Below are 20,670 nucleotides of genomic sequence, written 5' to 3' on the forward strand. Positions count from 1 at the left end.
GCTTTGGTCTAGGGGGTCCGTGGTGGGGGGCTGTCGTGGCCCCGCCCCATGCGTGGGCGCCGGTGCTGGTGGCTGCGGTCAGGCCTCGGCACAGAAGAAGAGGAGCTGCCGGTAGGAGCTGAGTGAGGCGGGGCCGGTGGCCAGGCCTGGCGGGTGCTGCGGTGGGGGAGAGCACGGTGGAGAGGGGCTGGGGGGCTGGAGCCCCCTCCCCAGCGCCACAGCCACCACCCAGGCCCTGCCGGCACTGGGCAGAGCGGGGCTGGGGTCCCCCTGCCCACACTGTGTCCCCCGATGCCATGGGGCCCTACCTGGGGGTGCAGGCCCTTGGCCCCGCACAGGAGGAGTCTCTCAGGGCTCCGCTGCCCCATGGGGGCCTCCTGGCAGAGCCCTGCGGGGACAGAGACCGGTGTCACCTCCCCGGGACCCAGCACGGGCAGGCGGGTGCTTGCAGACCCCTGGTGTGACAACACCAGCCCCTGGGCCCCCTCCGCCCATTTTGGCACGCTGTGGCCGGGCCCTACCTGGCAGAGGCTGGGAGGCCCAGGGCCCGCCGTGGCTCTGCTCCCCGGCGTGGCGGGCTGCGGCGCTGTCGGCACGGAGCCCCGGCAGGCTCTGGCCGGTTGCTGCCCCCTTCCTCCGCACGGGGATCCTGCTGGGGCGCGGGGGGAGACGCCCTGGGCTGTGGAGAACCACATGCCACTCCTGAGGTGGCTGCCGGGAGTGGGGGGCTGCAGCCCAGACCCCCCTGCAGCTCCTGGCGGGGGTCCTGTGTCCTGACACAGGCCCTGGGCCGGCCCCGTGCTGATGCCAGCACCTACCCGGGCTGTTCTGGGGCTCTTCTGGCCTCTGGCTTCCTTGGGAATGCCTGTGGGGAGGGGAGGGGAGGGTCAGGTTGGTGCCCAGGAGGGGGGCTGGGGGAAGCCCCCCACAGCGGCAGTATCCCACAGAGCTGGACCCCTGCCGTCGCGGTGCCTGCGCAGCTCAGGAGAAATACACGCAGGGCGGAAACTCCTGGCAGAGCCCCGCAGGCAGACGGGGGGTCTTGCCCCACAGATGTGGGTCTCAGCCCTGCAGATGGGGGGGTCTCTGAACTCCTTGGGAAGCCCCCTGCCCAGCCCTGGCAGTTGGCGTGCAGGGCCCTGCGCCCTGGGACGCCGCACGTGGCTCGGGATGGAGGTCCGACACCCAGCACGGCCCAGGTGCAGTTCGCACCCCGGTGTTCCCCAGACCCACGTCCCCCAGCATGGCTGGCAGAGCCGTGAGGCAGCCCCCTCCCAGGGCACCGGGGCCCTGCTGCCCACCCTGGGGTCCCCTGCCCGCCCTGGGCCCTGGTGGTGCCCAGCAGTACCTGCAGCAGTGCCGTGCCATGGGCAGCCACCGGCTCTCCCGCGCCGCGCTGGGCCTCCCGCGGTCTGTGGCCGGTGCCGGTGCTCGGCGCTGCCCGGGAGCCCACTGGCAGGGTCCCTGTGGGACAAACGAGACAGCTCAGCCCGTGCTGGGGCCAAGGCCCATGCCGCAGCACGGCAGCCCCAAAGCCAGAGCGAGAGGAGCTGCTTTGGCAGCTGCCAAAGCACCAGCGGGGAGGACCGTGACGGGCACTCAACAGCTCAGCGTGGGGCCAGGGCTGCTGGTGGGAACCAGAGCCGGAGCCAGCAGCGGCAGCACCAGGCACGCGGCTCGGCTGCCGCAGGACACAGCTGTGGCCGAGGACCGGGCTTTGCGCCCGTGCCAGCGCTCAGCAGCGGTGCTGGAGGCGGGGATGGGCAGGACCACGACGGCAGGGCGGCATGCCACAACAGCCTGCAGGGAGCCGGGGCTCGATCCTGGGTCGTGCTCCTGGCCCTGCCAGTGAGATGGGCTCTGAACTGGCTGCGCTGGGCAGACCTGAGGGGCTGAGGGGGACGCACAACTCAGGCCCAGGGTGGGTGCCCATCAGCACCGCTCCGGACATGGCGAAGCTGGGCATTGCCTTGCGGCAGCAGAGAAAAAGCCTGGACAAGCCCCCAGCACGCACCGGCCACGCTGATGGCGTCGATGGGATCAGCCCTATGAGCAGTCGCGCGCCGCAGCGGCTGCCGGGGTCACACGGCACCTGGCCAAGCTGGCAGCGCCCACGAGCTCAACCCACACCTACGGAAATCGCTCGGCAGCCGAGGAGGGGGATGGCGAAGGCGCGGCGAGCGGGTGAGGGTGCTGCAGGGACTTGAGGGAGCCGCACGGGTGCACGAGCGCGGGCGCCAGCGGAGCTGAGGTGTGCAAGGACTTGATGGGTTTGGCTGGGAACGAGTTAATTTTCTCCGTAGCGGCCCGTCTGGGGCCACGGAATGGATTTGTGCTGAACCCCACGCACAAGCCCTCGTTTAGCTGGTGCCAAGCAGCGATTGTGCAGTGCTGGGGCTGTTCTGCTCCTCGCCCAGCCTTCCACAGCCACCGTTAGGCGAGACGGAGCCCGGCGCTCCTGGGGACGGCTGCATGCCCGCCGGCCCTGGGAACCGGCCAAGGAATGCTGGAGCTGGCTTGGATTTGCTTCCGCAGCTTTCACTGTCCCTCTTAAACTGTCTTCATCTCATGCCGGGTGTTTTTCCTCACTTTTTCCCTTCTCATCCCACAGCTGAGATGGCACAACTTGCTGATGAACGCCAGCCAGTGGCAGCCGAAGCTGTGCAGAGCAGCGGGTCACCGGGGGTCCTGCAGAGACCCCCACCTCACCCTGGCTTTCACGAGGCCATGGGCAGAGCACAGGTGTGGCTGGGGCTCCCCAGGGCTTGGCTGATGCTGGCAGGGGTTAGAGCTGGAGCATGTGGTGCCTGAGGAGAGCCCAACGGCGCAGCCCTCTGGGAAAGCGGCTCCTGCGGCAGCACCGCACAGGCTGTGCCCACGCCTCCTGTGCTCGCACGGAGATCTGCCCTTCCCCTCTGCTCCTCAGACACGGCAGCTCCCAGAGACCACCAGGACCGGCAGTACCCACAGCTCCGCTGACCACCGGTCCCCGCCGCAGCCAGGGCTGGCACGGAGGAGAGGCAGCAGGGCAGGGGGCCCGGTCCTGGTAGTGGCAGCTGGCAGGCTTTGTGCCAGAGGGCTGTGGCTGGAGCCCACCGGGAAAGGGCTCCCTTCCTGCGTGGCGCAGAGGAAGCAGCTGGGAGCGGGATGCACCTCTGACACCTGCCGGGGCCCTGGCCCAAGCAGCAGCTCCGGGACAGGACATCCTCCGCAAGGCCCAGGCATCCCCAGGGAGAGCTGTCCTGCAGGGCCGTGGGGAGAGCAGCCTCCCCTTGCCCCGGGGCATGGTCAGTGGGACGGCCGGGCACCACTCCTTACCCCGACGCCCCTGTGAAGATCGTGGCAGGATGGGACAGGACCAGGGCGCAGTGTCTTCATCCCGTGCCATTTAACCATGGCCTCGTCACGCCTGGCTGGCGGCAGCGGGGGCTGCAGGCAGGACCGCAGCATTCCCATTTCCATCCCGGCTAGAAGGGTCTGTGATGGCATCCCGGCACCACCCCGGGCAGGACAGCCAGCAGGAGGGCAGCGGCATGGGGCTCGTAGGGCAAGCTACGGGGGCAAAGCATTCCCAGGCCATGTTTCCCTGCACAGACATGGCAGCGCCAGTGCTGCCAAGGCCCCCACGCTCAGAGAGTGGCGGCGCTGCTGGCAGCCAGAGCGGGCATGTGGAAGGCAAAGCTGCCAGGTGATGCCAGGGAAGGAAGAGCCATGTCCTGGTCCCCAGAGGCAGGCAGCTGGGCTCCCCCGGGCTCTCGGCTCTGCTGGTCATGGCTGCCCTTGCCAGAGGAGGCTGTGCGGATGGCACATGCCGGCGCGGCAGCCAGCAAGGGGAGAGCGCAGGCTAGGGAGGCAGAGCGACGCTGATCCACCTTATCGAGACAGAATCTTGCCCTCCAGCCCCACAAGGTCTGTTCCTGCTCACGCGCCTGACCGTCACTGACTCCCCGGCAGCCGGGGGTCGGGCCAGGGGCTCGCTGCCGCTGGCTCCAGGGTGGGCCGAGCATGCATGGCAGAAGGAACAGACGGTACAACGTGCCCATGAGAACATCAGCCTTTTATTTCCTCCCTGCCACATTCTCGTGGCAGATGAGAAACAGTCACTACAAAGTCCTGGAAAGCAAACACGGAGGACCAAGCAACGCAAGAAACACAGGCGGAGCACGAGAAAGAAGCCGACAGTCGGAAACGCAGCGATCTCTCCCGAGAGCAGCGCCAGTACACAGAGCCTTGACACAACGACAGCTTCAGAGTCACACCCAGAGTCACACCGGCAGCCCCCCTCCGCCCTGAACGCAGGCCCTTGCTCGCACACCTCCCTTCTTTGGGCACTTCTGATCATGGTGCTCACGGGGCCCGGAGCCCCGCATCGGACCCGTCCAGCCCCGTTTCCTCAGCTGGGGGCCTGCGGGACCGGCCCATGGGGTAGCACAGGGCACTGGGGCTTCCCCCAGCATCGACCAGCCAGCATCAGCACCAGATTCCCGAAGGGCCTGGAGCAGCACTGCCCGCCCTGCCAGGGCACTGAGCCCCCTGCCCGGCAGCGAGGAGGCCAGCGCAGGGGGCACAGCGAGCGCCTCGCCTTGTTTTGGCAGCCCCTGCTGCCAGGGCACGGTGCAGTCACAGGGCTCACCGGGAGCTGGCGGCAGGGTGCTAAGCTGGGGCCTTTCTCCTGGCCGTACAGGCGGCTTGGCAGCTTGGTGCTGCGAGCCATCCCCACCAGACAGGACTTGCCGTGTGTTCAAAGCCCCTGGTGACTAACTACAGCTCTGCCAGCCTGCCTCGCCATGACCGGAGTCATGTGCCACCACCGAATGCTGCGCAGCGGGTGCCTGGGAAGGGAAAAGGCACTTTGGTGTATCCCCGCAGGCCTCGGGAATGCTGTGGGAGCGGCGGAGGGAAGTCAAGCAGAGGTTTTCCGTGCTGGCTTCTCCAGAAGCCCCTTGGCCCCTGCCCTGGCAGCCCGCAGTGGGCCCAGAGCCTCCAGCCTTGGTGCCACAGAGGCAGCGGGCAGCTTCTGCCCAGCCAGGGGCTGCAGAGCCGCTGGGCTGGAGCTCAGCTGGGCCCCCTCGGCTCCCTGCAGGGGCCGAGCTGGAGAAGCCATGGGTCTCACCATGCGGCGCCTGTCCCGGACCAGCCAGGGCCACTCTGCTCAGGACGGAGCACAGAGCTGAGCACGGCATCCAGGGCCCTTCCGAGGGGACGGGGCGGCCGTTCACACGCACTTCTTCCACGCAAAACCACTTTCATTACATCGAAGCACACGGTTACGCTGGCAGAGAGCTCTCCTCAGGGCTGTGGCTTTGCACAGCAGCTTGACAGGTACTGGATCAAGCGCACAAGAGGTCCCCAGCCCAGCTTACCTCTGCCCGGTGCTGGGGCTCTGGTGCTGCCTTTCTGAGGACTCTGGCTCGCTGTGGCCGGACCCAAGGGCCTGCTGCAGCTGAAGGTGAAGCTGGGGGAGGCTTTTATCTGTGGCGAGTCCTGCTGGCTGCTGCCGCTCCCGCTGGTGCCGTTGCTGAAGCTCCTCATGCGGGACAGGGCATTATCAGAGGCCGAGGTGGGGAGCCCGCTGGAAGGGGATGAGAAACAGGAGGCTCAGCCCAGCTTTGTGGGCAGGGGCTCCCCTCCACTGGCCCCTCTGTGCTCCCCCGTCCTTCCCAGCCTGCTCTGCCCTGCAGCCCAGGCACTGAGCGCTGGGCTGCTGCAGAGACACCATCTCTGTCAGACCCTGGGGTTTCTTCCCCAGTGGCTGGTGAGCAGCTTGGGATAGGGGTCAGGGGCTGTCCCCAAGCGGCAGCAGCCCCGTCCCCCTCGTGGCAGCGGACCCTGGACTCCCTCATGGCAGCAGATCCCCGTTTCCCCTCGCGGCAGCAGATCCCCGTTTCCCCTCACAGCAGCAGACCCCAGTCCCCCTCGTGCAGCAGACCTCAGTCCCCCTCGTGGCAGCAGACCCCAGTCCCCCTCTCAGCACATCGCTGTCCTGGCAGCCTCGGGGCAGCAGCATTGTTTCAGAGTGCCCTCTCCCTCACCCCCCCCATCCCAAATCCATCCCAGTCCAGCACTGGACCAGGCTGGGGGGAGAGAAGCTGGTTCTCTCCGCAGGCAATCACTTCCCAGTTACTGGGGCAGGTGAATCCCACACAGCTTCATGCTGCACGGCTGCGTGCCCCTCTCGCCTGCCGATGACTTGGTGCCAGGGGATACCTGCACCTGCAGTTCCCAAAGCAAACCCTGCAGGGACAAGCACAGAGCCCGACAGGGTGGGAAAGCAAGCAAATAAACCTTGGCCTCGTTAGCGGCAGGTAACTCACTTGGAGCACATCTATCATCGCTAACTGGTGTTATCCTGCAGCTCTTGAACACTCAACCCGGCAGGCCCTTACGTGGAGCTCCTGGGGGGGGTCCTGGCACCTCCTCTCCGCCGCGGGCCCCCGCCTGTGCCCTTCATCCCGCGCACGTGCTTCAGCATCCAGGCCCGCAGGTTGCTGAGGCAGCTGTGCTCCGACAGGACGATTCGGGGCCAGGGGTTGCAGTCCGCCATGTCCAGTGCTGCCACAGCCAAGGCTCTCCCGACCTGCCGGGGCAAGAGGCAACTGCTGAGAGAGGCCCCGAGAAGGAGCAGCAGCAATGTGGGGCTTGAGGCAGGAAAGCAACAGAAGAAAAGAAAACCCCGTGCGGGTGCCCAAAGCGCTGCCCGCAGTGCTCGGGGCAGGGCCGGGCCACGCACACCCGGCCGTGCCGCGGCTCGGGACCCCCTTACCTGCTCAAACAGCTCCACGGTGTATTTGGAGGGGAAGGCGGGAGGGGGCGGCGGGCTGGCCCGCCCGTTGTCGTGGCAGGCCACGGGGATGCTGTTCACCGAGCGCCCTGTGTTGTAGTTGCACTCCAGCGTGTAGCTGCGAAGCAGAGGGAAGCCCACGTTACCCGATGCGGATCCGCGCCTGCCCGAGCACAGGAGCACCACTGCTGCGACGACACCGTGCCAGCAGTGCTGGGGTCCACCCAGCCCCGGAGGGCAGGCTCCAGGGGGAGCCTGGAGGGAAGACGTGGCTCCTGCCTTGGAGCCACAGCTCTCGCTGCGACCCGCTTTGTGGATGCTGCGTTTTCTCATGCACTGAGGCAGGAGTAAAGGGGGGAAAGAAGAAGGAGTTGGCCATCAGAGGCATGTTGAGGACAGGAGAGGCACCCGTGACACAGGACCCGAGGAACCGGACTCTGAAACCACTGCCAAGGAAGGGACCAGCCATGGGGGAGCTGGTGAGCAGGGTCAGGAGTGGCCAGTGATCGCTGAGCACCCAGCTCCCAAAGTGCTGAGTACCCACCTCTTATCTTAAATCAATGGTCATGGCGCCCATGGCTGCTAGGGACGCCCCAACTGCTTCTCAGGGTGAAGCCACTACCAAAAGATCTTCTCTGATACCCTAAAAGGGTCTGCAGCCACCCCTGGGGAGTTCACGCTCAGGGCAGGGCACAGTGAAACGGCTGCCACGTCGTTCCCCACGCGCGAAGCCTCATGTGGCACCGATTTTCTGGCAGCGAGGCAGTGAACCACTGACGTCGCACAGACCGCCGGAGAGACATCTTCTCGTCTCTCCGCTTCCAGGGAAAACCCAGCGAGAAGTCACCGGATCGGCGCTGCAGGGGTGACCCGAAGGTCTGCAGAGCAGGAGCACGCAGGGGGCAGGAGATCAGCGGTGGAGGAGGAGAGGGCTCGGACGCACCGTGCAGCATTTGCAAAAGCACATACGGCTGGGATGCGTATCCTGATAGTTTGCAAACTGTTAGCAGGAGCGTGGGTAGCGAGCAAGGGAACTGGGAGTGCTCGCTGAGCAAACTCAATCTGGCTGGCAAAGCCGATGCCTTGTGGGAAGGCTGTTGTGAGGGAGGTGTTAAAGACCCCAGCTGCAGGGGCATCCTGCTGGGGGAAGGCCTGCCGAACGCCTGCCGACGGGAGGAACTCGCCTTCACAGCCGCGGCGTGCCGACGCTGGCCTGGCGCCCGTGGGGCTGACCGCCACAGCACCGCGGCACCTGCACCGGCAGCACCAAGCCGACTGAACACGGTGGGATCCAAGGGCAGAGGGGATCCCCCCTCTCTGGCCACCGGCTCCCAGGCTATCACCACATGTGCCCCCCCAGCTGCAGAGGGGCTGGGGAAGGGTCTCTGGGTCCTCCCCTCCAGAGACAGGGGGTCCTGCAGCCCAGCACAGCCCGCCTCACTCACTCCGGCCCCGCATCCCGGCAGCTCAGTGCCAGCACCTTGCACACAGAGCAGGGTGGGAGTGGGGACTGACAGACTGACAGCCTTCCCCGGTTGCCTGGGCAAGGTGCCATGCAGGGAGCAAGGCAGGAGCTCGGCGCAGGGGGCCAGAGCAAGACTGAGCCTAGTTAAACTGTACTGGAGTCTGTACTGGAACTGGTACTATTCAATATCTTCATCAACGGCACAGACAGTGGGATCGGGCGCACCCTCGGTGACACGGAGCTGAGCGGTGCGGCTGACACGCCTGAGGGACAGGACGCCACCCAGAGGGACCTGGACAAGCTGGAGAGGTGGGCCCGTGTGAAGTGCAAGACCCTGCATCTGGGTCGGGGCAGCCCCCGGGATCAGCCCAGACTGGGGGATGGAGAGATGGGGAGCAGCCCTGCCCAGAAGGACTTGGGGGTGCTGGGGGGTGAAAAGCTGGACATGAGCCGGCAACGTGCACTCGCAGCCCAGACCCCCAGCCGTGCCCTGGGCTGCATCCCCAGCAGCGCGGGCAGCCGGGCGAGGGAGGGGGTCCTGCCCCTCTGCCCCGCTCTGTGAGACCCCCCTGCAGCGCCGCCTCCAGCTTGGGGCTCCTCAGCACGGGACAGACACGGGGCTGCGGGAGCGGGGCCAGAGGGGGCACAGAAATGCTCCGAGGGCTGGAGCCCCCCTGCTGCGAGGCCGGGCTGGGAGAGCTGGGGTTGTGCAGCTGGAGAAGGGGAGGCTCAAGGGAGACCTTATTGTGGCCTTTCAGGGCCTGAAGGGGATGTAAGACACCTTTAAGACAGACAGGGACAGATGTTTCAGCAGGGCCGGTAGTGACAGGACAAGGGGTGACAATTTTAAAGTGCAAGAGAGGAGATTTAGGTTGGACACAGGGAAGAAAACTTTCACCCTGGGGGTGGTGAGGCTCTGGCACAGGCTGCCCAGGGAAGCTGTGGATGCCCCATCCCTGGCAGTGCTCAAGGCCAGGCTGGACGGGGCTTTGAGCAACCCGGTCTGGTGGAAGGTGTCCCTCACCATGGCAGCGGGGTGGAACTAGATGATCTTTGAGGGTCCCTTCCAACCCAAAGCGCTCTGTGACCCTCTTTCTTATCAGGGGCTGATAAGAAAGGCGGGACAGACGTTTTAGCAGGGCCTGCAGCGACAGGACAAGGGGTGATGGGTTTAAACTAAAGGAGGGGAGATTCAGACTAGAGAGAAGGAAGGAATTGTTCACGCTGAGGGTGGTGAAAGCCTGGCCCAGGCTGCCCCGAGAGGTGGTCGATGCCCCATCCCTGGGAACACCCAAGGCCAGGCTGGACGGGGCTCTGAGCAACCTGCTCTGGCTGAAGGTGTCCCTGCTCATGGCAGGGGGTTGGGCTGGGTGGCCTTTAGCAGTCCCTTCCCACCCAAACTGTTCTGTGATTCCAAAATGGCACAAGATCAGCACCCTGGAGCCGCGCGCTGCAGCGACATCAGCCTTGCCCTTTAACCACGACGACGACCAATTTTCTTTAAAAACCACCCGGTCCTGAACACACGCCTGGTTGGACAGTCTGGCTTTGCCAGGGCAGCTGAAGACAAACTAAGCCCCGGGCTGAGGCTGCCAGCTGGCTGAGCCTCACCAAACTCCCCCCGGGGGGAGCCAGGCAGCAGAAAGCACACACCAACCCCCCGAGGAACTCACCACGCGCTTACAAGGGCCGCAGCGCTGTCGAGAGGTGCCTCACATCCTCGCCAGCACGAGGGGAACCCTCCGTTAAGACCCCTCCGAGGGGCAGCCCTTCCGCTGGGCCTCACGCCTATGGATGAAGGAGGGCGGGTTGGGGGCGTGCAGGTCAGGGGCAGCCCTGCCTGTGGCGACTGTGCTGTGGCAGAGCTCAGTAGCCCAAAAGGAACATGGCGAAGAGCAGGATCACAGCCCTGGGCTTTGGGAGAGCAGGTTTTGCCTTTTCAGGGATCTGTGTGGAAGAGTCCTGTGGGACAGAGCCCTGGCAAGCCGATCCATCCTGAGGGCTCACCTCCTCTGATGGCTCCAGGGTGGCGGGGAGTCAAGCCAAGGCAGCAGGAGCCCTGCATGGATGAGCACGGAGCTCCCACCTGGACTCAGATGGAAAAAGGAAGCACACAAGAGGTGAAAGGAGGGAGAGGTGACCTGAGAGGGACACAGACGCTGCCCAAATGGGCAGGGATGGGGCTGGGAAAGCCAAAGCCCAGCTGGAGCTGATCCACTGAGGGACGAGAAGGGCTACAAGAAGGCTTCTGGAGGTGTATCAGTGGCAGAAGGAAGACCAGGGAGAGCGTGAGCCAGCTGCTGGGGCCAGGGTGCTCCTGCCTTCTTCACCTCAGCCGCCACTGCCGAGCTCTGGGTTCAGCCTTCTACGGCCCCCAAGACCGGAGGAAGGTCTGGAGTAAGGGAGCTGTCCCCGTGAGGGAGGAGGAGGAGGAGGAGCAGCAGCTCAGGGAGCACTGCACAGCCTGGGCAGGCACAGGGCCCTGGGACCCGGTGGGACAAACTCGCAAGTGCTGCGGTAGCCTGACGATGTCCCGGCGAGGCTGCGGCTGGCTGTCTCGGAGAGGTCCTGGTGACCGAGGTGGGTCCCCAAGGACGGAGAGAGAGCAAATGTCACCCCTGTCTTTGGAGCCAGGGACCCACGGGCCGGTCAGCCTCGCCTCAATCCCCGGGGAGGTGACGGAGAGAGTAATCCCGAAGACCCAGGAAGGATGAAGGTGCCTGGGAGCAGTCAGCAGAGTTATGATGGAGAAATCGTGCACAACCATGCCGGCAGCCTTCGATGACGTAACGGCCAGCTCCGAGGCCGACAGCGAGCTGCGGGCAATGGCTGATGGCTTTGGACAGGGTGTCCCAGCCCACCCTTGCAGGCGAGCGGACGAGGGGCAGGCGATGCGATGCCAGGGGATGTGGAGGCTGACACGCCAGGCCGTGAGCGTGGCGCAGAGCCCGGCTGGAGCCCCGGTGCTGGGTCCTGGCTCAGTACTGGTCATCAGGCGTCCACCAGTGCCTGAGGCAGCGCGTGGCTGTGGTGAGGCTGCGGAGGATGCAGAGCTGGGGGTTGATGCTCCAGAGGGCTGGAGGAAGGGTGGTCAGGGACCTCCCTGCACTCCCGTGGGGAAGGCAAAGTCCTGCCGTGGGGAGAAATAACCCCATGAGACGGACCTGGGGGGCCCGGTGGGCTCCGAGTTTTGTGAACTGAGACCAGGGGCGCTAAGCGGGGTCTCCCCTTCTTCCAGTTTCTCTGTTTGCTCTCCTAGCGTGTTCTTGGTTCCAAGCTTTCACCTTTCTCTACCCTCAGCGTTTTCAAGGTGGGAAAAAAAAAACCCTAAAGGCTTCTAAGACAGACGATGAACGCCTGCACGTGGCTCCTGCTTTGTGCATCTCTGCTGCCCAACGCGACGGGTGCTAGAAACTCCCCTGTGCTCAGTGGCAATAAGGAAAAAAAAATCAAATACATCACCCATTAAATACTGCTTCTATCCCCGGAAAGTCCTGGATTCCTGCAGATTTCTGGAGGGTGCTGGGGAATAACTTCCCGATATGGGTGCAGGACGGGCCTCCCACGGGTGACGCACAGCTGGATCACAGGCAAGGAGGAACCCGTTGGCTGGGGATGCGATAACAAAAGTCAGCCTTGCCTGCAGTGACCATGAAATGGCGGCGTTCATGATCCCGAGGCGGGGAGAGCAGCAGCGCACAGGCCCTGGGCCTCAGAAGGGCAGGTTTTGGGTAGTTTAGGGCACCAGTAAAGGGGATCCTGTTGGAGGCAGCTCTGAGGGACGAAAGGGCTTAGGAAAGGCAGCAGGTTGTTCAGGACAGCATCCTCCAGTACCTAGGAGATGGACAGATGTACCAGGAGATCAGCTGGCGGACAGGGAGCTCTCGCCAGAGCTCCACTGCAGAAAGCCGCAGGCGGGCTGGGAGGATCGCTGGGCCTGGAGACGGGGCTCCAGGAGGAAAACCACCAGGGACAGAGGGTAATCAAGTCGAGGATCTGCTGAGAAACACGACCCGTGTGAGCCCACGAGCCCCGAGGGGCAGCATCCAAGGGTGCCGAGGTCCTTGTGGGGCTTCTCTGATGGGGAGCAGGGGTGTGTGTCCCTGATGGGTGGAGAAAGGCAAACATTGCTTCTGTTGTTAAAAAAAGACCATCCAGGGTCTGAGAGGCCGGGCAGCCTCACCTCAGTCCCCAAGACACCACTGAGCGGGCCCTCCTGCAGCACATTTCTGGAGGCGTGAGGAGAAGAGGGTGACTGGGAGCCTTTGGCCGGGATTCGCTCGCATCTGTCCGACTGCTCGGAGGCAATCTGGCTTGTTAATCCAGCAGAAAACCGGCGCGTCTCCATCCCCATCTGACGTGCCCGCACAGTGCCATGCGGCACGGGTGCCAAGAGCGCTCCTGGCGCCTGCAGAGCGGCCGCCACCTCTCAGGACGTCGTGTTGGATTAGCCATGGGTTGTTCCCTGCCAGCTCTGGCAAACGGGCACGGAGCAAAGCAACACCCGCAACCCGAGCCTAAAAAACGTCATGTATTTGTGACTGCAAGGTTGGTTTTAGCTGGATCAAGTACGCCCCCTGACCCAGGCTGCGGCCAGGCCGAGGAGCAGAGCACGGGGAAAGTGCTGAGGAAACGGAGGAGAAAAAGGAGCGGAGGGAGCCACCGCCTCTGCGCAGCCTGGTCCTACACCAGCCTAAGCCAGCAACGAAACCGCACCCGCCGAGAGCGGCTGTTCACAGGAGAAGGGGCGCCAGGGCTTCTGGGGGAGGTCCAGGCCTGGTGGGAAGCCTGGCACTACTTCCACATTTCCTCAGACCACAGATTCCCGGGGAACGCAGCGCCTACTAAAGAAGCATTACGCGCTTCACTTCTTCCTTCGGCATCTGCGAGCGGCCGCCACCAGGGCCAAACAGGGCGAGACAGGCTGTCGGTCTCATTAGTTCAGCCGTTTTTATGATTCCAGCAACCACAACAGAAATGGGCCAAAATCGTTCCATCCGTTGTTGGGGAGAGGCGCGTGGCTGCTACGGGTCACACACATATCCTCAACTCACAGAATTCTGGGCTGGCTGAGGCTGGAATCTTGCAGGGCAATCTCACACGCAGGGTCTGGGGAAGCTGAGCCCGTTGCAGCTAAACAGGTTTTAACTACAGCTAAATATAAATGTACGAAGGTCCGTCTGGGAAAAAGGAGAATTCCTGCTGGAAAGCAGCGCACCAGCAGCTCTGCATGGCGAGGACAAGAAGCCAGAGTAGCTGCAGGAGGGGTGTGAAGGGACAGGAGGTACTGGTGGAAAAGGAGCCAGGCTGCAAAGCAGGACAGTGCCTGTGGCTCCGGAGTGTGGTGGTACCTGGCACGGCCAGCTCCCGGCCTCTGCCTGCACCGCACCGAGCACGTAACGCTCTCCTGGGCCGGGTCAGACAAGGCGCAAGTGCCAACCCCATGGGAGAGCCACGCAGGGTAGGTGCCTCCCAGAAGTGTCACCTTTCTGTAACAGCCTGCATCCAGCAGGACCGCCCCTTCCAGGGGGGAGGAGAGCTGGGCCAGAGCAGCCGTCACGACACGCAGCGGCAAGCGGAGGTTTGCCTACCTGTGGATGATCCCCAAGGCTTTGTAGACGGCAACTCGCCCGCTGCCCTCCTTCGACTGCCCATCCCGCTTGTCTTTGGCATACATGTTCTTCTCTGAGAAGTTACAGCCCATGAAGTCAAAGTGAGGTGAGTTTAAGGAGATGAGTTTGGGGAACAGCATGTTCTCCACCTGCGGCACACAGAGAGGAACATGGGCAACTTTGGGGGGAGTCCTTGGCTGTTCGTCCTGCTCCAGCACCACCAGTGCCAAGCTCTGGGGTGTCAGCCAACGCTGGGCCCACTCTGCCTGATCCCATTGTCCCACCCGCTCCAGCCCTGCCTGGGGGATGGTGCCCAACCCCTGCCCATCTCCAGCAGCCAGGCTCTCCCGACAGCCGGCTCGTGGAGGCAGAGAGGAGGGAGCCCAGCAGCACAGCTCTTCCCAACTCTCGTCCCCTTGGAGAGGAAGGGGCAGCTCTTCTCCCTCCCCATGCCGGCTCCCAGAGGGAGAAGGTGAGACCTGCTGCAGCTGCTCTGCTCACAGGCCTGGGAGAGGAGAACGAGCTCCACCGAGCACCAAAGGCAGGGAGAGCGCCCCCTCCTTGGGCACCAGCCCCATCCCGATGGGGAGCTCCCACCCCCTCTCCCAGCAGTGGGAAGGGGCATTTGGGACCCTGGGGAGGGGGCAGAGCGGTGAGGGGGTCCCAGCCTGCTCCAGCACCTCTGAACTCCTACCCCCTGCCCTCACCTGATCGTTTTCATCACTGAAACTGTTGCCATACATGAAGCAGCCGCGTTTGGAGGCATGCCCGTGGAGATCGACGTAGTAGGCCAGCCCGCTGTCCTGGGGTAGGATGGTTTCGGGGAGAGGTGCTGGTGGAGGCCTCCTGGCTTCCTCCTCACAGTGCTCTGCGGCATGGCTCGAAGGGAGGATCCAGACAGCTTGGTCCTTGCTGCCCAGCTCGGCGGCAGGTGTTCCCGAGAGCCGGGGTTCCTGAGAAGGGCTGAAGTACGTGCTGGCACGCCAGGTGCTGGGCGAGTTGCGGAGGTTATTGGCTTTCTCCAGCTCCGAGAGGGCTGCCTCCGGGGACGGGGCGCTGCTGTGGACGGAATGGTTGGAGGATTTTGTGCTTAGCGAGCTGGTGCCGAGCGGCGAGACGTACGTCCTCCAGTCGGGAGAGCCTGGCAGGACGCGGCTGTGAACGTGGTGGTAGAGGAGGACAGCTTTGGCCCCGTACACCGCAGGGTGCAGCTCGGCATCAGGGTTGAGATACTGGCGGTTCAGGTTTACCCCACGGGAGTCAGTTCTGCAGGGAGAGAGCAGAGGAGCCATGAGGTCCTTCGCGCAGCACCATCCGTTCTGCAAAGGCCTGACCTTTCCTCGTAACGGCTGAGGCTTTGAGCTCAACCCTGGAGTACAGGTGGCCAAACCACCCCCTTGTGGGCAGCGACCCTGCCCCAAAGCAGCTCAGAACCCCTCTCCCGGAGCGGCACTTGCCTCAGTGAGACAGAGCCCTGAGTGATCTCCTTCCCTCTCCACTGGAGCCGGCCCAGCTCTGACACGCCAGGGAGAGCAAGGTCAGGACAGCGTCCGAGTGCCTCAGAGGCACAGGGCAGCATTGCTCGCCTGAGCTAGAAAGCCCTGATCCAGGAGGTGACCTACGCAGGAACAGCAGCCCCGCGCCCTTGCCACAGATGCCGGGGGGCAGCAGGGAGGTGTTGCCGCAGCCTGGGGGCCTCAGCTCACTCTCCGACTGATGCAGGATCTCGGGGCTGTCCTTCACAGCCATCGCGAGACGCATAGCAGGCTCCAGACCAGGCGAGCAGCCCTGCTCGGACCCCGACGAAGCCGAAGCTGCAGCCCCTGCTCACTCACCGATAGTGGCCCCGCACCACCCCGTCGGGGTTCAGCATGGGAATGAGCTTAAAGACGAACATCCGCCGCAGCATCTGGGCGCGGGGGTCCTCCTCCCGAAGGATGAAGTCCAGGAAGCCATTAAAGACGAAGCTAGAGGGTGTTTCTCCCGGGTGGACTCTGCTGCTGAGGAAGAACACCTGGGGGCAGACAGATGGGGGTGATGGGCAGGTTTCTGCCTGCCCCAAGGGGCTGCGATGCCTCAGGTCCTGCTTGGAATAAGGCTGGTTATCCCTGTGTGAGACTGAAGGGACAGAGACCCTACAGCCTGCCACCGGGAGAAACCAGAGCAGAGCCACAGGAGCACCCCAGGGAAAAGCCCCGAGCGATCCTGCACAGCGGGGAATGAGCCCGACTGCAACGATGACATGAAGCATGCCCTGAAGAGCCCTTCTCTTGGGGGGAGCTTCTCGGCAAGAGACGTGCCTGCAGCCTCCCAGCCGCCCATCCCAGCTCTGCAGCTGCAGGGGCAGCTCCCTGCCCGTCCTGTCACCAGCAGGCAGGGCCTGGCACCCCAAACTCACCACCTCTAGCAGTTTCTTTGCAGTTTAACGGAGCAACAGCATTAAAAGGAGAACAGAACAAAACTCCTAGGAAACGAGACACTGATTTTTGCCCAGAGGAACACGCGTGCGGTGCTACCAGAGGGCATTTCATGGTGCTGAGATGATGCGGATGCACCGGGGCTCCTGGCTGGCTAACAGTCCCCAACTCCTGATGTGGGATCTTTCAGACTCTCCACTCCCCACGCTCCCCACCCAGTCTAATGCTCCAGCCCTCCAGGATGACGCCTTTCAAGTCAGCGAGGCCCTGACACACGGGCCATGGCAGAGCGCGCTGGCCGTGCTCGCTGGCCCCGACACAGCAGCTCACCCTCTTTCCTGCAAAGCGGCGTGGCCGCGGAGTGGCTGTGTCTGGGAAGAGCTTGTCCAGCCGGGGCTCCCGCTTCTCCAGCATGCCGTGGCACGAGGTGACGGTGAGCAGGTCCACCCGCAGCTTGTCCAGGGAGTGGCAGAGCAGCTCCCGGTGGTAATAGACAGAGTCGAGGGGGCTGCAGGTTGAGAAGAGACACTCAGCCAACGATGCACAGGTCAGAGCCTCCTGCTCCGGGGAAGGAAGCCACCCATTCAGAGAGAGGAGCGGTGGCCCAGGCCCTGGGGTCATGGCGCCCAGACCCCCGGCTGCGGGGAGCGGTGGGCGAGCAGCTCCAGCACAGTCAGACCTGGCAGAGGCACCTGCAGCTCCCAGACAGTCAAGCCATGCCCCTGTGGCAGCACGAGACTGCTCAGATAGGGAAATGAACCGGCAAGAGGAGAGGGTGCCCCACCTGCACAGTGCAGGGACCCTCCTCGCCCCACTGATGCCTCACCTAGGCCCCTGGCAGCTCCCGCAGCACCGAGGGAGCCGGGGTCTCCTGCAGGAGGGTCCGGTTGGGATCACCCAGCCCTGCGATGCCGAGGGGCTCAGGGACCTCCCTTCAGTGGGTGAGTTTGACCCACAAAGACTGCGATATCACCACCAGACCCTTACTGACTGACTGCCGGGTTTTGAAATTTTCGTAGCTCTCCATTGCGTGACAGTTTAAGAACAAACCCCGTTCAATAGACCAACGCTCACCCCTTGTCTAAGAAAAGGTATTTATGACCCCAGCCCTGCAGCATGGGAAGCCTCTGGGGCCAGAAGGGGCTCCAGGACAGTTATCCACAGGGACACCAGAAAACTGACTCTGTCTTCCTCCTCCTCCCCTTCAGCCAGGCATTAAGTTCCAAGAAGAAATTCTTGAGATCAGGGGAACTTCCCAGGGCAGAGCCTGGTGCTAAGCCTGGCTCTTAGCACCGACATGTCTCTCCGTGACAGGATTTGCAGAGGAAAGGAGTGGTGGGAGAGATACCGCCACCTTCCTGCAGCCAGGAGGGGGAAAGCAAACGAGGTGTTGGCCTCCAAGAACCCCCTCTCCTTAAACAGAGGGCTGCAGTTCTGTTACAGCCCCTCCTCAGCTTCTTCCACCCAATGGGAGCCTGCCCTTGGGAGGGCTGGGGGGGATCCAGCCCAAAACAGTCAAGGACCCTCTGGAAGCCCCTTGGAAGTGCGTGCTCGGGGGAAGCGGGGGGCACAGAGACCCTCCTCACAACACCACGGATCCACAGCGGGGGCAAAGGCGAGCGGGCAGGGCTGGGAGTGGGGCGCACCTGCTGGGAGACATGTGCCTGCACTCCTGGAAGCGGCCGTCCAGCTGCGCCAGCATCTCCTGGCACTCCGTGTAGGAGAAGGGGTAGCAGAAGGCAAAGTAGGTGGTGGCACCGCGGTGCTCCAGGAAGCGGTGCACGAAGGACAGCACAAACTGTGTCTCCACCATCTGGGACAGACACAAAGCAGAGGCTGAGCAGAGGCACGGCCGCAGGAGTGGCCGGCACAGGCCAGGCAGCCACGGCCGCTGCAGGCCTGCCGCCGCTCTCTGGCATTGCCGCGCCGGTTCCTAGTTCCCTCGTGCATCAGGTGGTGCCTGCAGCCGCTTGCTAACCGCAAGGGATTCGAAGCTGCGCTCTCAGCAGATCCCAGCCCGCTTTGCCCGTATACCCAGAATGCCAGGCTGTTCCCTATGAGGCCCTCGGTTCCCTGCTCGCCCCACTGCAGGCAGCACTCAGGTCCACTGATGCCTCACCGTGTGCATGGCTCCGGGGCAGAGCTCTTTGGGAAACCCAGAGGCTTCCTTCTGCTCCTTGTGCCCACTCACCAGCACTCAGAGACTGAACAGTAACTATTTCAGCACACTTTGCAAAGTCAATGAGCACTGCGAAGCCTGTCCTTTCTCTCCCTGGTGCTGGCACGGGCCAAATCGAGTGTCGTCTCATCCTGAGCCAGGGGATGGGTGATCCTCCCAGCCCCTGTTCTGTGGGGTGGAAGTGGGGGGCATGTTATGGGCGTCACTGCCTCCCCATGGCAGCATGCGCAAAGCAAGGGCGATCCAGGGTGCCCGCAAGCAACTTGCCCCAGGCAGCTCCTACCAGACCAAAGGCGGAAAATGCCAGAACCAACAAAGTCCTGTTTGAGGCCCAAACAGCATAACGGGGCTGCAAGGGCCAACCTGCGGCCGTTCCTGCTGGCTTCAGTTCCCAGGGCTCTTGCCCTGCGCCCCCCGCGGGGACTTCAGCACTGGGACATCGCATAGCTCCCCGCCAAGAGTGTTTACTGGCCACTTGGACAATGGGAGCAGGAAGGGAAGCCCCAGGCGTGTTTTGAGAGTGGTTCCATGTTCCCCTGTCAGGCAACAGGGAAATCACCCCGTGAGAGCCTGCATGCCAGCAGGGAAGAGAGCCAATGGGCCCTGGGAGGGGGCTTTGTCACTAGCCCCCCACTCTCCTTTGGGGCCGCCAAAGGTCACCCCGGCGCAGTTAGTGAGGGGCAGTTGCATCCCCAGAGCTGCCCACCACCCTGAACACAGGGTCCTCTCCCTGCCAGTCACCATCCCTCAGCCGAGGGCCACCCTGCCCCAGCCTGAGCCCCCAGCCCAAGGCCCCACCACCCGTACCTCGAAGCTGGGCCGCTCACGGATGCGCTCCCAGCGGGGCCGCATGGGCAGGGTCCGCACGAAGGGGGACATGCCCTGGGAGTACAGCCGGCTCTGCTTGTTCATGTTCAGGATGTGCAGCTTGATCAGCTTCCCCGGAGCTCCCCCCCGCACGCTGAAGTAGAACCAGGACCTGGGGAAGGACAGAAGAGCTGGGTCAGCCTGTGCCCGACTGGTCCTCCTCCTCTCCAGGAGCCTGTCAGACTCCCTGGTGGGGGGGGGCACATACCCCATAAGCTCCCCTCCAGAGCGCCCCTGTCCCTCCTAGCGACTCCCTGTCCCTCTCCACAGCCCCTCACCAGTCCCCTTACCCCAGGGGACTATCCATCCTGAGGGTCCCCCTGCTCTCCCCCCCATCCAGGAGCCTGTCAGACTGCCGGGGAGCTGGCACAGGCCTCATAAGCTCCCCTCCAGAGCATGCCTGACCCTCCTAGCGACCCCCCAGCTCCTTTCCGCAGTCCCTTGCTAGCCCCCTTCCACTGCGAGACCACCCACCCTGGAGATCCCCTCACTCTCCTCAGCCCCCCAACCTCCCAGCCCCTCCTCCCCCTCCAGAAGCCTGTCAGACCCCCAGGGGCGGGCGAAGATCCCATGAACCCCCTCCCAGAATATCTCTGACCCCGCTAGCGGTCCCTCTCCACAGCCCCCTTCCCTCCCTGCCGCCCCCGTGCCCACCCTGGGGCTCGCCCCCCCCACCCCGTTACCTGTTGCCGTTCTCATACTCGGTGTGGGCGCAGTCGGGCCGCGTCCAGACGTTGAACTCGTAGTCGGCGGCGGGGAGGGCGGCGCCCCAGGCCGCCGCGCCGCCCCCCGCCCCGGCCGGCCCCACCTGCTCGACGTGCGCCAGGTTACCCGAGTCGAAGCGGGAGCTGAAGAGCAGCCCCCCGCACCGGATCTCCATGGCTGCCGGCCCGCCCCGGCCCGCTCATCTCCCCACCGCCCCGGCCCGCCGCCGCCGCACCGCCTAGCAACAACAACGCCCGCGCCCATTGGCCCGCCGCTTCCTAGCAACGCACCCGCCCGTTGGACGGCGGCGAGACTGCCCCGGCGCGCGCGGCCACGCCCCTTCCCCCAACCACGCCCCTTCCCCCAACCACGCCCCCTCTCCCTGTGCTCTTTACACGCGGACGAGCCTACCCGCGCCCGGTGGCCACGCCCCCGCTAGCCACGCCCCCTCGCCCGGCACCCCGTTACACGCGCGTACAGCAGAGCGCACGCACGGACACGCGTGTGCACACACACACGAACATGTATGTCCTCCCCCATGCCTCGGGGGTGCCCCCGCACCGGCCCGGGATGGGGCACACACGCCCCCGGGGCCGTGGGCAGGCCCCCCGGCCCCGGGAGGGGGCCGCCCCATGGGAAGGGTC

At 64.3% G+C, this 20,670-nt stretch overlaps 1 protein-coding gene across 4 annotated transcripts; it reads right to left on the reverse strand.

The window, feature by feature from the left end:
* Nucleotides 1–3: 3 nt before the first annotated feature.
* On the reverse strand, nt 4–20,259 carry AGBL5 (AGBL carboxypeptidase 5). 4 transcript variants are annotated; one of them, XM_075086436.1, is made up of 15 exons: nt 20,005–20,259; nt 19,262–19,433; nt 17,922–18,088; nt 16,606–16,783; nt 15,694–15,872; nt 14,566–15,124; nt 13,838–14,007; nt 6,764–6,899; nt 6,387–6,577; nt 5,364–5,572; nt 1,349–1,464; nt 819–865; nt 522–679; nt 309–388; nt 4–156 (listed from the first exon to the last, which is right to left on the reverse strand). In XM_075086436.1, exons 1-15 carry the CDS (start codon nt 20,199–20,201, stop codon nt 79–81), a joined length of 2,637 nt encoding a protein of 878 aa, XP_074942537.1. In that variant the 5' UTR covers nt 20,202–20,259; the 3' UTR covers nt 4–78. The 4 variants fall into 4 exon arrangements, with proteins under 4 accessions (XP_074942537.1, XP_074942540.1, XP_074942539.1 ...); XM_075086439.1 differs by lacking the exons at nt 309–388; nt 522–679; nt 819–865 and having other exon boundaries at nt 20,005–20,257; XM_075086438.1 differs by lacking the exons at nt 4–156; nt 309–388; nt 522–679; nt 819–865; nt 1,349–1,464 and adding exons at nt 4,040–4,832; nt 5,114–5,243 and having other exon boundaries at nt 20,005–20,258.
* Nucleotides 20,260–20,670: the final 411 nt, after the last annotated feature.

This window comes from Phalacrocorax aristotelis, chromosome 3, assembly GCF_949628215.1.
Source record: "Phalacrocorax aristotelis chromosome 3, bGulAri2.1, whole genome shotgun sequence".
Classification (NCBI taxonomy): domain Eukaryota; kingdom Metazoa; phylum Chordata; class Aves; order Suliformes; family Phalacrocoracidae; genus Phalacrocorax; species Phalacrocorax aristotelis.

Bases quoted from the DNA above. Each gene is read 5' to 3' on its own strand.
- AGBL5 (XM_075086436.1), bottom strand. From the start codon at position 20,201: ATGGAGATCCGGTGCGGGGGGCTGCTCTTCAGCTCCCGCTTCGACTCG. The intron at 15,873-16,605 runs GTGAGCTGCTGT...GTCTGCCCCCAG, and splicing joins GCCGCTTTGCAGGAAAGAGG to GTGTTCTTCCTCAGCAGCAG. The intron at 15,125-15,693 runs GTGAGTGAGCAG...CTCTCCCTGCAG, and splicing joins GTGGTGCGGGGCCACTATCG to AACTGACTCCCGTGGGGTAA.